The 15,601-nt window shown below is 39.3% G+C and overlaps 1 protein-coding gene across 1 annotated transcript in view; it reads left to right on the plus strand.

Annotated features, from left to right (window-relative positions):
* The window catches only part of ATP8A1 (ATPase phospholipid transporting 8A1), a 98,740-nt gene that overhangs the window by 12,574 nt on the left and 70,565 nt on the right, over positions 1–15,601 (plus strand). The window contains exons 3-7 of the mRNA XM_056855621.1: positions 2,929–3,028; positions 4,089–4,187; positions 7,438–7,483; positions 9,542–9,582; positions 11,918–11,991. Coding sequence (XP_056711599.1) covers positions 2,929–3,028; positions 4,089–4,187; positions 7,438–7,483; positions 9,542–9,582; positions 11,918–11,991 — 360 coding nt within the window. The remainder of the gene's footprint in view (positions 1–2,928; positions 3,029–4,088; positions 4,188–7,437; positions 7,484–9,541; positions 9,583–11,917; positions 11,992–15,601) is intronic.

Here is a 15,601-nt window from a genome sequence, read left to right on the forward strand (position 1 = left end):
TCCTAATGTTTTTCAAGCAAAGCTATAAGAGACTGTGGAGGGTTAGAAATCAGTTTTGCAAAACTTTTTATAATAGTATGCTTCAACGTTATCTATTATAGAACATTTTTTCAAAGTTAAGGCCTTTATCTACCTGGTTTCCAAAACCACACATTACCAAAGCCATTCTTTGAACATTTCTGTTCTACTCAATTTCACTTCCAAAGGAAATTTAACCCTTTTTTCCCCTTTAAAAAGGCTACAAGCAGAGCTGAGCAATGTTGATAACCATGTATTTGAAATTCATATTTGAAATACAATTTCAGTTGATTGTTTTATCTGAAATACTCACAGAAAATGTATTAATCTTTTGTACAATGGCTACTAATCATGATGGATATCTACTCCCTCCAGTACCAGAGGTAGTATGCCTCTTTAAATCAGTTGCTAGGGGAGCACAGGCAGGATGATGCTGTCCCAGTCTTCCTGTTTGTGGGGTCCCGAGAGGTAGCTGGTTCCCATTATATGAACAGAACGCTGGACTGGATGGGTCTTTGGTTTGGTAAAGCATGGCTGTTCTTATGTTCTTAAAAAAACCAATCACAATAATATAGAGCGTGTGTGTTTTCCCCCCCATTCATTCTTACAAAACTTAGCAAAGTTTGTAAAGTGAACAACCTCTGTCTTGAATACCAAAATTTCAGGGGTCAGTTGAATGCTAATGAGTAAATAGTTTTTTCCCCCCAGTGCTCATGTTGTGACTGAGGGTTAGGAAACCCTATGGGTTTATTTGAATTTCAGAGGTCAGCTGAATTCTAAGCACCAATAAGTAAATTGGAGTTACACCCATAGTAATCTTATGAACAAACTCTCAAATCTCCACATTGACAGTGCAGTATTAACACTTTATAGTGGAGAGTGTCCCAGATTGTCTCCTCTAACAAAACCGAAGAGTCTACAATATGTTAGCACCATCTACTGGATACTAAAACAAGTAGCAGTATAAAGATTCTGAGATAAATTTTGCCAAGAGTCCGTAAAAGTTCTGTAGGCATCTAATGTCTCAAAATGAGTGTAACCTCAGTAGTGAGCTCTGCAGATGGTTCACCTGGAATAACGGCACATTGGAACCTGTATAAGAGGACCGCATGCAGTGCTGAAAGCTCACCACTGTTTCCAGAGTTTAAAGGGGTATAGTGAGTGGTGACATTCTTGAAATAATCTCTGCTTCTTTTTCTTTAAATTTAAAATTGTATTGTAAGACTAGAATTACCTTGGTGAAATTTTGGAGGTTTTTGTGACCGTTATATTTTTGTTCTTTTAATTTTTCTTTGTAAGGCATATGCACTAACTTAAGAGAGGGCTTTAATTGTAAAGTAGCTTTCTCCATGTCTTAAAATCCTACTTTCCAGAAGACCATATTTGCCTCTATGACTGACATAATGCCTTTTTTACTAAGCGATAGGGACCCCAAGGCTACATTGTCAGTGGCAAGATTTGTTTCAGTCCTTATATCCCTCCAACACTAGATATATGCTGCTCAAGATCAATTGATCAAGGAGCTTCTAAGGGAGAAAAGGAAGGAAAAGGAAAGGAGACCATATTATACTTCAGGATCCAAAGAACCTGTTAGAAGGTGTGTGTGCCATGGCGACTCAAACATCCCTTTGTCAGGAGCATTGGCCCTTTAGTTCTGTATGGCAGCTCCTGTTGGGTTGAGTATATCTCAGGATAGCCTGGCCACAAACTAATGGGGTGGAGGGCACAATCCCTGCATGTGGCTATGGAGGTTATTTCCACTATCTCCCTTCGTACAGAATACCGCAGGCTCTTTGGAATCTACATGACACTGCCTTGTACAAGCATTCCTGCATTTAATCTGGCAGAGTCAAACAACTCCCATGATGACCACTGTGCTCCACTCGCTCCTGGATGAGTCATCTGCCTCTCTGTTGGGAGTCCTTCCTGCACTTTGGGCAGTTCACTCAACTTCCTGTGGCTCCTTGCCCTCTCTGCCCTCCTGTGAAGTGACAGAGCTTTTGGTTAATATCTGCATGGGCTCCATCTACAGGACCCGCAGTCAGCTAGGCTCCTTCAGGGAGTACCACTCTTCTTCCAGTTGCTGATGGCTACCAGTTTGGCATTTGTTTGGGTTTCCTGGCCTTGCTTGGGCTGTAGCCTCTTCTGCCTTCTTTCTAAGTGATGTGCATAGCCCATAAATTGTGAGATATTATTAGTTGGCCAGACCAGAGCCATTAATAAGAGGGAAGTCCAAGTCGAGAACCTCAGCTTTGAACTTTTGTACTTGTGAGTAGCCCTCCATAGAAAAAATGTTTTTGAAACGGAGGGGACTCAAAGGTAATGAGGTTGGCTGTTCAAAGAAATATGCTATTACTTTTGAGCCTTTGTAAAACTATAAATGAATCCGAGTGCAATTTGAATTATATATATACTAGTTATTAATATGTTATTGACTTTAGAAATACTTTCTAGATTATGCAAATAATTTTGTATTCCATTTATGAAACATACTTCAATGGTGTTTTAGTTAATGACTCAAAAATATGTATTTTGCCCAGCTGTGCCTATTCATATATGGGGATGTGGTTATCCTTTCACATATTTAAATAGGTGTCCATGAAATTCATACCAAACACCCAGGAGCAGCAATCATTGTGCTTCTGGAGCTAGTTTTCCAGGGTACTGATTAAAGTGCTGTAGAAACGTGCAAAATTGGTTAACCAGAAATTGTAATGAGATTTAAAAAAATGTACCATAGACAAAGCCATGTGGGTGCTACAATGTCTCTTAAAAGTATCTTATGCATATAGTTTTCAGGAAACTTGAATTTTATAACTGTATTTATATACGAGTTAGTGAAGTCTGTAAACAAGAAGGTGTATAATTTTATCCTTTTAACTACATATGGTTTTAATTTCTGTCTTTTAGCACTGCAAAATACAACTTAATCACATTCCTGCCAAGATTCCTCTATTCCCAGTTCAGAAGAGCTGCTAATGCATTTTTTCTTTTCATTGCATTGCTTCAGGTAAGCTAGATGAGGTAAATATATATTTAATAACATTTTCTTGTGTTAGATCATGTCAAGATGTTCTGAATGTCTTAAAATGTCATATTTTATACAGGAGCACTTTTACGTTTTTGTAACTACAGTTCTCACAAATGCTTGCATTGTTACAGTAAAGCCTTATCCACAATTCACTAGCTCTACTTGTGTTCTTGATTAGGGAAGACTTCATAATCTCTAGGATACGGTGGGGGATTAATATTTTTTTCCAGGAAAAATTCTCACTATGGTTGCTTGTGAAGTCAGCAATTGTGTTAGAAATGTGTATTTGTAGGCAAAATGTTGAAGCATCCAACAACAGGAAGGGAACAAGAGGGGCACTTTTAGTTAGGTTTATGTGGGATGTTCAGAGGGCAGAGGCAGAATGATGGTGATGGGGCAGGAGCACTTGTGAACAATACAGCAGGAGGCAATTGTTCCGGTAGTGGAAAACTGCAAATGGACTGACGGTTGCATCATTTTGGTTCCATGTCTCAGGCTCCTGCTTAGGTCAACCTTCTCAGTATGTCTTCTCTGTGAGGAAGTAAGGAAAGGGAAGAGAGAACATTGAAGAGTCATAGAAGAAGTGCTGAACAGCAAAGGGACAGAATTTAATAGATACCAAGACTTGAGAACATTGGACCAGCCTGTCCTAGCGAGGCAATAAAGGCAATGAAGAATAGCAATGGGGGCAGAAGCAACCATATTCAAGGGATCTGGATACCATTCAGAAGTGAAATGGCTGCTGTTCTATTTATACTTACAGTTATCTATTTCAGGAATTGTCCTGTCTTCCCTTTAAGATACTTTACTAGCATTTTTATTTTTCAGAAGGGAGCATGTCTTTTTAGCTGAGTATGGCTCCTTGGCATCTCCAGCTAAGGGACCTCAGGTCATAAAAAAGATCCTTCAGCATGCACAGTATTGAGCTAGATGGACCAGCGACTTCTCATTATCAAACTAATGACCTGACTCGATTTCTTTCATTTAAAAAAAGGCACCAAAAATGTTGGGAAATCTAATTTTTCCCCTTCTTTCTTAGCAAATTCCAGATGTTTCTCCAACGGGACGATATACAACTTTGGTTCCTCTCTTATTTATTTTAGCTGTTGCAGCTGTTAAGGAAATAATAGAAGACATTGTAAGTATTTAAAATGTGTTCTAAATGCTATCAGTTTACAGTAATTATATTCAAGTAATATCTATTTTAATTATGAGTTTATTACATTGTTATTACTTTGTTGTCCCATTCTTCCTCCAAGATCTCCGAGTAGCATGCATGCTTCTCCCCACCTATCTTATCTAGATAACAACCAAGTGAGAAACAGTGACTGGCCCAAAGTCATCCAATAATCTTCAAACTGAGTAGAGATTTGAACTAGGGTCTCCCTAGTCCTAGGCTTACTTCAATCATCAAGCAAACCGTGGTTTTATGTAACTATGGCTAGTGTCATCAACCAGGCCACTGCACTATGGTTAATTAAGGGCAATCAACCAGGATCTGAAGCCATGGTTAAAAGTTTAACCACAGCTAGTCAAAATAAGTCTGCTATTTTATATTACCTTCTTTTGAACGAGCAATTTAGCTTGGCATGTTTGACCAAGACTTTGCTGGATTATTTTGACACTGACTCTGTCTCAGTTGGTCTCAGCTAGGTATATTACTTTCATCATCCTTGAGCAGTGGATCAGGGAGCGGGGTGGCAATTATCCCCTGAGAGTCTCCTGCAGATTTTCAGTGCAGAGTATTGCTGGAATTGAGTTGTGTTGCTTGTGCTGGGCACCAGGGGTTGATTGGGTGTCCTTTTGGTTTACTGTCCATTTAACGTGCTACTGGATACTCTGTCTGAACTGGTGGAGTTGGTCCCTAGCTTGGTGTTGGAATCTTGGTGTTGGTTCTAGGGGATTCCAACATTAATTTACAAGCTGCTTTGTCAGAATCAGCTCAGGACTTCATGGTCCCCATGGGGCTTTTCCAGATTGTAATGAACCCAACACATGAAAAAGGTCACATGCGAGACCTAATTTTCTGGTGCTGAGTTTCTGGCTCTCTGGTTAAGAGGTTTGGAAATTCATCTTGTGCCATTGTCAGATCATTATCTGCTAAAGGCTTGGTTGATGATTGCACCTTACTGCTGCAAGGGTGGTGGACCATTTAGGTCCTTCTACCCCAAGAGATCAATGGATCATATGAAATTCCAAGAGGCATGCGGGGGGGTGGGGGGCAATGTCCTTGGGAGCCCAGTTGGTGACTCTGTGGAAAGTCTGGGTGGATCTTGGAATGACAAATGATAGGGTTGCCCTCAGGTGTCCTCTACCACCTTCAAATAGAACTTCAGCCCACTGCTTCACAGATATGTTGGGTGAATTAAAAAGGGCTGGGGTGATGGTAGTGGAGAACTTCGGCCAAGCCTGACAAAATATGATATAGAGCCCATTGGAAAGCCTATGTGGTGGTGGTGATGGCAGCAAAGTTATCGTACTTCTCTGGTACCTCACATCCAGTATAATTATTTAGATTAATTAGTCAGTTGACAACTCCAAGAGGCATGTTGTCCTGACTGTGGTCAGGCCTAATTCCGATGTAGGTGTGCACTTAAGCCCTAGGCATCTAGTTAGCTTTCCTACATCGGATCATTCAGTTCCTGGCAAGAGGAAACCTCAACAATGGTTTTGGTTTGTTATGGGTATAATACACAAGTAATACTATTAGAGAATCTTTGCGTCCATTTTATGATTTTATTACAACATAATTATTTTCCTCTTTAACACTAACTGAAAAGAAAATTAGATCATCCATTACTTCTACACAGATAATTAAAGGAGAGCAATTACATGAGTCCATTAAAATATCTTACCCAAAGATAAGCAGATCTCAAGCAAGGAGCCTCTTCTAAGAAGAATTTCCTAATCTGTTCAGACTCCCATATTTATAGGTTTTTAAAACCATCCTCCAGCAAGAGCTAGCTATCCCATTTGATGATGCACATTCTTGGCTAACTAATTATCTTATAACTTCAAACAATATACAAAATTATCTGTACTTGAATATATTCTTAAAATATGTAAAAACTTAGTTTATTCTTGCTACTTTTGATTATAACAAAGTATATTTCAAAATAGTAATTACAAGTTTCTCATATGTATGACTATCTTTTCGCCCTCACCCAAATACATTCCATCTTTGAATTATATTTTCATTTATGTGAAATTGGATATTCTTGGCCACTTCTGGCACCTGGTGTTTCTAATAAAGAAAGGCCGTGTTATTGTGTTACTCCTTTATTTCTTTCCCCTCTCCAAGGCTGTTCTATTCTGGGTCTCTGGAATCCCTATTTGGCATGTTTAACTGAGAGACTAGATGAGCTCTGTTTCTAGGCTACAAAAACACCCTCCATGATCTTTTTGGTCAAAACCAGTGACTATCCCCCCATCTTCCAAGCCATATATGTGACAAAGTCTCTAAATGTTAGTGATTTGGCATTTACGGTAGCTGTGATTTTTTCCCCCGCAGTTATTTGCCATTAAAATTTCTGAGATCTGTTCTGACTTAGATGCTGAGTTAACTGGGACAGAATAGAATCATAGAGTTGGAAGGGACCACCAGGGTCATCTAGTCTAACCCCCTGCACATATGTGGCAGAGGTATCTGTAGCACTGACTGGTTGGCGTTGCTTGGAAAGTTTAGTCTGATTTCCCGGATTTATGTTGACAAGGTTCTGGGGAATGTGAAAAGCACCACTTTAATCTAGATCCACTTTAATCTAGATCCATTTTTAATCTAGATCCTCCTACTCCTTGGCTTTTAAAGTCCTGCAAGGGGAGCACTGAGTTCTTCAGTTCAGAGGATCGTAAATGCCTCCCTGATGGAAGGTTTTCCCAAAGCCCCTGAAAAAGGCAGTTGTCACATCTTTAATCAAGAAGATGTCTTTAGATAGCAGGGTCTTGGCCAATGATAGACCTGTCATGAACTTTCCTTTTTAGGAAAGATTAGTGATTGGGTAGTCCTAAGCACCAGGGCGTAACTTTGTTTAGGATTCCACTGTAATAATGTTAAAGTTAATCTGACTTTGATTTGGTTTATCTTGTGTTGAACCTTTTTAATTTTCATTACCCAAAAGCTTATGCCTGAACGTATTCTCCAAGATCTGTGAGAGGACAGTAGACTTCCTTCATGGAGTGCTCTGCTGATAAAAGCTTGCAGGAGGGGAGGGTGGGATTGAGAGATACAAGGTTTATGTTTCTGCTGTCATAGCAATGATTCATAATGTTAGTACTACAGCTGTATGGTCCAGTGTGTGTGGAAAATCCTCCAGGGAAAATCTGAGATCAAGTCTTTCTCCTTTTCCGAAATGTACAATATTTTGTTACTTTGTACAATTTTGTTCCAGAAAAGGCATAAAGCTGATAATTCAGTGAACAAGAAACAAACACAAGGTAGGAATATTGAGACAGAAGTTTTTTAATGCACAGTGGGGAGGGGGGAACTAAGTCAGATTAAGTTGTCTGGCTATTATTGTTTTAGTAATTTTAATAGCAGTTATTAAATGCAAATATCAATTCAAAAAGCATATCAGTGCCTGTTTTATTTTGTGAAATTCAGCCAGTTAGTACCTAGAAAGCTGACAGATGTTATATTACAAATGCCAGCTTTGAAATGTGGTTCATTCATTGCTATCAGTAGAAATGTGGTTCAATCATTGCTACCTGTAGAGTTTTTTATTTGAGGTCTGACTTCTAAATACCATTGTTGAAAGACAGAAAACTTGGGTCAAACATATATACAGTGAGGGAAAAAAGTATTTGATCCCCTGCTGAATTTGCCCGTTTGCCCTCTGACGAAGAAATGACCAGTCCATAATTTTAATGGTAGGTTTATTGTAGCTGTGAGAGACAGAATAACAACAGGAAAACCCCCAGAAACCCAGAAGACAAAAGTCAGATTGATGTGCATTATAATGAGTGAAATAAGTATTTGATCCCTTTGCAAAAGATGACTTAGTACTTGGGGGCAAAACCCCTGTTGGCAATTACAGAGGTCAGACGTTTCTTGTAGGTGGCCACCAGGTTTGCACACATCTCGGGAGGTATTTTGTCCCACTCCTCTTTTCAGATCCTCTCCAAGTCAGTAAAATTTCGAGGCTGATGTGTAGCTACTCGAACCTTCAGCTCCCTCCACAGATTTTCGATGGCATTAAGGTCTGGAGACTGGCTAGGACACTCCAGGACCTTAATGTGCTTCTTCTTGAGCCACTCCTTTGTTGCCTTGGCCGTGTGTTTTGGGTCATTGTCATGCTGGAATCCCCATCCTCGACCCATTTTCAATGCCCTGGCTGAGGGAAGGAGGTGCTCACCCAAGATTTGACGATACATGGTCCCGTCCATCGTCCCTTCGATGCGGTGAAGGTGTCCTGTCCCCTTAGCAGAAAAGCACCCCCAAAGCATAATATGTCCCCCTCCATGTTGGACGGTGGGGATGGTGTTCTTGGGGTTGTAGGCAGCATTCCTCCTCCTCCAAACACGGCGAGTTGAGTTGATGCCAAAGAGCTCGATTTTGGTCTCATCTGACCACAACACTTTCACCCAGTTCTCCTCTGGGTCATTCAGATGTGCATTGGCAAACTGCAGACGGGCCTGTACATGTGCTGTCTTGAGCAAGGGGACCTTGCTGGCTCTGCAAGATCTCAGTCCTTCATGGCGTAGTGTGTTACCAACTGTTTTCATGGTGACTATGGTTCCAGCTGCCCTGAGATCATTGACAAGTTTCCCCCGTGTAGTTCTGGGCTGCTTCATCACCGTTCTCATGATCATTGCAACTCCACGAGATGAGATCTTGCATGGAGCCCAAGACCGAGAGAGGTTGACAGTTAGGGTTAGGGTTGTCACCTTCTCACCAAGCTGCTTGGCAATAGACTTGTAGCCCAGTCCAGCCTTGTGCAGGTCTACAATCTTGTCCCTGACATCCTTGGACAGCTCTTTGGTCTTGGTCATGGTGGCTAGTTTGAAATCTGATGGATTGATTGCTTCTGTCGACAGCAGAACCCTAACCCTAATCTGGCTGGTTGATAGGGGATCAAATACTTATTTCACTCATTATAATACACATCAATCTCTGACTTTTGTCTTCTGGGTTTCTGGGGTTTTTCCTGTTGTTATTCTGTCTCTCACAGCTACAATAAACCTACCATTAAAATTTCTTCGTCAGAGGGCAAACGGGCAAATTTAGCAGGGGATCAAAATACTTTTCCGCCTCACTGTATATGGCAACTGAACTTTTTTAACACAAAGCTTTTCTGCTCAGTTAGCATAATATGTATGTTGCCATACACATTTCAGAGTAAACTAAATATCATGTCCTTATTTAGTTCAAATGTTATGTGGTTGGGATGGGTTTCTTGTAGTTGCCAATTAATAATTTGGTCAAAATCACAAATAAAAACTTGTTCTGATTTGAAATGTCAATTGTGTATATTCATTGTTTCTTTTATTTCACAGTAATGAGAAATGGAGCCTGGGAAATTGTCCATTGGGAAAAGGTATGTGATCTGTTTGTTTATTGTTCAGATCCAGTTCTAAAAACTGGACTGGAGCCATGAGTAGAATATCCATTAGTATTGTTGTACATTCACAAGTGCTACTGGAAGAATAGGTAGGTTCTATAGTAGCTGTCATGCTGATGCAAGATCTTGCATAAGCTCTTGCACATACAAAAGAACAACTTTGGATTTAGTTTCATATTTCCAATTCAATATTGTGCCATTAGATGTGAAACACCTTTCTTGTGAACAAGGGGTGCCTTTTCTGCATGGAAGGGAACCTTTCTAATCAACCCCTTATTTTTTTTATTAAGCTGCCATTGGTTGCTGAATGGAAAGTTTTGTAGCCTTTATACAAACAGATGTGTAATTTTTAAAAGGCTACTTTTATCTATGAAAATTGGCTAACAAACAATGGTATGCAGAGGCTATTTAAGAGCTGGTTTCAGTGCCAGGTGAAGATTACCTAGTCTCTCTGTAGAGGCAACAGCAACCATGAGCACTGCTATTCTAGTACTCTGAAGAAGCCTTTGTTTGATGTGCTCAGCCACACAAAGAGCTTGGTATGGGGTAATAGGTTGCCAGCTGTTAAAGATCTCCAGAATGACTTTCTTCCCTAGCTTCAGTGCAACAGTGTATTGCTGAAACACTTCATTAAGGAACACAGTGGAACTAGCCCACTCACTTTGCATAGGCTGCTGATTTAACTGTTGTGGTAGAACCCTTTGCCTATCCATCAAATTAATCATACAGCCTGATTGAAGTGTATGCAACTAAATGAGTGAGGGATGGCGCCTCCACTTTAAGGCAGACTCCTCCTCCTTTATTCATCACATGCTCATGGAGTCACATGCTTCTAAGTGGCTTCAATATATTGAGAGTAAAATTAAATCTATTGGCCTTGACTTCAACTCCTTGCTCATGCTTACTGAGGCTGAAGCTTTCCAAAGGATAAAATGCAGACTCTTAGAGATAGGATTCCATGATCTAAATAGTGCTGCTAATAAAACATGTTCCCCATTAAATATAGGGATACCTTTTGGTGTTTACCAACCCTCCCTATACTTATCTCACCTGTGTGATCCCTCTCAACATAGAGTCATTTCTCTGGATGGATGTAATGTTTTGCCATCTGTCCTACTTGAAGGCAGATTTCGAAAAATCCCTTTGTCTGCCAGGTTTTGCCCCTGTGACAATGTCGCCTATTTATTGAATAACCGTTCCCCTCAAATATTGGAGATGGTGGCACAGTTTTTAAAGTTTGTTTTAAAAGCCCCCAAACAGTTAATTAGATGGTTTTAATATTTCTATTCCTTTCGTATCCTTTTGTATTGTGCATTTTTATGCCAATAAAGGAATGATTGATTGATTAATTGATTGATTGAGGGATGGCTAGAGATGGAAAGAACACCCCACATCTGGAAGGTACAAACATAGCTTCACAATTTGTTTGTATATTTTTAACTTTACTAAATATGATTTAAGCAGTTTTATATAGTTGCAAGAGAAAGAAATGCACGGTTTGTTTAGAAGTTTTGAAGAGATCTTTTTCTCCCATGGACTCTCTTTAGCCAGGAAATATCTTCATACGTATGCTGGAACCTTAGTACAGCATTGTTAAATTGCTGGGAAGAGCCTGTAGCTCAGTAGTAGAGCATATGCCTTGTGTATAGAAGATCCAAGGTTTAATCTCCAGCATTCCCACTTAAAATGTTCTCTAGTATTAGAGGTAGGAAATACTTCTTAAGGAGGCCTTGAAGAGCTACTCCCAGTCATGGTAGCACCATACCACCTAGCTAAATTTTGTTTTTATTACATTTTAACCCACTTAAAAAAAAAGAAGATTCTAGGAGGATTATAATGTTGTATGAAAATGAAACCAGTCAAAAACAGCAGTTAAAAAGTTATTGTAATAAGCACAAAACAGAAGTTCAGAAACCAGATTCAATATAAGACTGTTTTAAGTATTCATGTAAACAGGCTTTGCTGTGGTGCAAAGGAGGTCTGGTTAGGAGAAAATTTGTTTTCTTTCACAGAATTCTGGTGGAAGGTAAGTCACAGTGACATCCTTAGCAGAGTTACACCCTTCTAAGACCACAGGTGTAACTCTGCCTGAGATAGCACTGTCAGTCTGTTAAATGCAGGGCTAATATAGGAAGATGTATCTTTCCTTCCCATTAGTTGTAGTGGAATTTAAGTACTTTTCTGTAATCTTTGCATTTTCCAGCCTAAATAGGTTACCAACTTCACTGGACAATATATACAAATAACTTAAGAAGATAAAAGGCTGTTTTGCTAGTTTCAGACTATTAACCAATTCCTAGTTTTCTTTCAGGTAGATGTTGGAGATATAGTTTTAATAAAAGGCACAGAATATATACCTGCTGACACTGTACTTCTCTCATCAAGGTAGAGATGATTATCAATGCTTACCATGTAGAGGTTGATTTCTCTACCCTGCATTGGCTATAATTGTTCCAGGAAATAATGAATAAACAGAAGTAATGATCTCCTTTATGTGAAACATTGGAAAATAGAGATATATTGCTTTAGGATATTCTAGCTCCATAAAGAAATTTATGTGAACTCATAAATGGTTTTTTATAGAACTGAGATTTCGATATGTTCTCATTTCATTTGTTGTCTAGGTTTGGAGGTATAAATATATACAGTTTTTATCCTCAGCCACGCAGCTCTTCAGAATACATAGTTTTGCTGCACAATATTTTTTTAAATTATCCATTTAGAGGACCAGAAACCTTATCCTTGAAATTGTCATGTTGTTTCATTTGTGCAAAAATTACTTCCCTCATAACCTCAGCATGCAAAATATCACCTTTGATATTTAAGATATTTTCTTATTATTTATCATTATTTCCTCGGACAACTTTGTTTGCAAATCTGCATTTGATGTGTGCAAGATGAACTTTTTTCAAAATCTGTTTGGTTGGGTCTTCTGCATTGTGTAGATGCCTGACTAGAGAATTTTGAACAAATAATTTTTAACTGACTGGTTTAACAATGCTAGGTGAATAACTTCATTACTTTTGGGTTAAAACAAGGCATCTGTTATTTCTGCCTGTGCATTAGTAAGGTTGGAATAAACTCGGATTTTGAAGGCAGTATATATTAGTAAGTGCACAAGTCTTCCTGTCTTAAGTTACTCTGTTTTGAAAAGTGTCAGTGCCCTTACTATACATAACAAGCATTGGACAATATTTCATGTATACATTCATTGATTAGAGGCATATTTAAAACAAAATGTCACAGAACAGAAAATATGACAGACGGTTTTCTGCAAACTATATATTGTCATGATAACTCATTTAATGCTCTTCAATGCATACATACAGCTCCTGTGCTAACCGGCTTTTCTGTTCTCTTTAGCGGAGGATAAAACTTCACATGTGCCTCTGCTTGTATACATGAGATTCCCCCATCACGGATGTGAAAGGGAATGCCTTTCAAGCAAGTGTATTAGAATTCTTGGAAGAAGTTGCTGATCAGGGAACCTGGCTAATTCCACTCTTCTCTGCACCATGCTTCCTGTGAACGTGTTATGGAGAACAGGTTTAGAGAGAACTAGAACACTATAATGCAGTGAAACACAACATTGATCTGCTTACCTGCCTAGCCCCTAACTATATATGTTAGCTGAATAGCTGTTAGACGCTGTGGATGCAGTTCTTGCTGAAATGCTAGATGCAGGGTCCCTCCCCCCCAATTTACATCATTTTGTGCTTGTGGTAAGGGGTACGGTCTTGTTGGATTGGCATATAGATCCGTGCTTGAAGTGCAGAAACATTTTCTTGGAATTCCAAACCACTGTAACATTAAAATCAGGAATTCTTATTCAAAGTGCTTCTTACATTTGAATATGATGTCCGTGTGTAGATATCCAAGGGCCTAAATAGGGCTAAGGACATGGCAGAAGAGAGTTTACTTGGAGTTGCCAGCTCCGGGTTGGGAAATACCTGGAAATTTTGGGGGCTGAGCCTGAGGAGGGTGGGGTTTGGGGAGGGTAGGGACTTCAATGCCATAGAGTCCAATTGCCAAAGTAGCCATTTTCTCCAGATGAACTGATCTCTTTCGGATGGAGATCAGTTGTAATAGCTGGAAATCTCCATCTAGTACCTGGAGGTTGGTGACCCTATCTCTACTGCTGTTGGAGACGTCTGCTTACAGACTCCTTCTTCCCTAGATCTGACCAGGGTGGGGGTTTACCCATGAATATCCCTGGCATCAGAGAGCAGTATGCAACAAAAATTAGGCTGCTGACATTAAATGTCAGCTCTAAGAAGCAATGCACAGATGCTAGCCCCCAGCTGGCTGGGGCTGGAAGCATGGGTAATGGAAGGAAAGCAAGTAGCCCACAACACAGTCCTGTTCAGACTAGGTCTTAAAAGCACGAGGAGCAGAAAATTAGGCTGCATTCAATATAACAATAATCCACAATCTGTAAACCATGATTTGATTGAATTCTGTTTTAGTGTGGTGTCTGAATGCAGGCTATCCAACAAACTGAGCATGCTATGCTGGGATTCTAAACCATGGTTTGTACCTGGTTTGTTCCCTTCTTTGTATTAACAGTGGTTTATCATGATGCTTGAATTCAGAAGTCCCAGTTTGTTCAGTTCGACAATCTAAGTTTGCTATCCTCCAAGTGCGACATGGAATTACAACTGATCTCCAGATGATAGATCAGTTCCCCTGGAGAAAATGGCTGCTCTGGAGGTGGATTCTAAAACATTATATGCTGCTGTGGTTCCTCCCCTCCCCGAACCCCATCCTCCATATAGTCTGCCTAAATCTCCCAGAATTTCCCAACGCATCCATCTTAAGCGTCTTCCACCCAAGGAGGGATGTAAAGGTCAACAGAAAACATTGCTGCTCTAGTTGCACTCCCTTTGAAGTGGGAGAATTGTCCTCACTTCAGTGAAATACACACAGAGAATTCTTTATGGATCCCATTAGAATTCTGCTCCCAATGAATTGTCCTGATTAAATATGTCCTAATTTTACCCTTCATAACTTCTTAAAGTTAACATTTTAAATAATTATATGCTTACATTTTAATTATTTTTCAGGGGTATTTTTTCTTAGAATTTATGTCTAAAATATGAATAACATTTAAATTATATAGAATTGTAACTTTTTCTCTGACCTAATTTAAATGGATTTTGAAAAAAGTCATCAAGCATTTATTAACATGTATCATATAATAATTTTCTACTTTCTGTCTCTTTGTTTTTTCTCTACTCAATTCCCCCCCTCATTTCTCATTATTCTGTTACAATGATTTTTAAACTGGGATATGTAGGTGGCAGTAGGGGAAATAGTGAGAGTGACCAATGGGGAGCATCTCCCAGCTGATCTCATCTGTCTGTCGTCAAGGTTAGAATGAAGCAGTTTGACAATCAATGTGTGTGGACGGTCCTCATATACCAAATCAGAAGATACAAAGAAGAGTTTCTGCCATCATACCTTTTGCAACATCTTAATTGCATTTAGGAAGAATACACATTAGAGTAAAATGAGAGTGCAAGAGAGTTTCTTTTGGGCTACATTGAAAGCAGTAAAAAGTTGTGTAGACTGCTAAAGCATACAAATCTGAACAGGTTCAGATGCTCCAAATTTGTTTTTCTTGTTGTCATATGATATATTTACACTGTCTGAAAATAGCTATTTCTTTTCTTTAAATAGGACATGCATGTAACACTATTTTAGAGTTTTAATCAGTACACATATCTGTATGGTGGAGAACCTCTTGCTTTCAGTAACTTACATTAAACCCCAACTATTATAAATTGGCATAGCTTTAAGGCTAGTAGAGGACCCTCAGCACAGAGTTGTGCATGCCCTGTACTGCATGCTATTGAGAAATAGTTGAAAGTTTTACTCATAGAAATGCTGCATGATATTTTGATATGTGCTTTGCAGTTATAAAACTGTCTACTGTTTTTGCATCTAAGCTGATTGTAGCCAAAGGGCCTGCTTTAACCTGAGTAGCGAGTGCCAC

The sequence above is a fragment of the Euleptes europaea genome, chromosome 9 (genome assembly GCF_029931775.1).
Source record: "Euleptes europaea isolate rEulEur1 chromosome 9, rEulEur1.hap1, whole genome shotgun sequence".
Classification (NCBI taxonomy): domain Eukaryota; kingdom Metazoa; phylum Chordata; class Lepidosauria; order Squamata; family Sphaerodactylidae; genus Euleptes; species Euleptes europaea.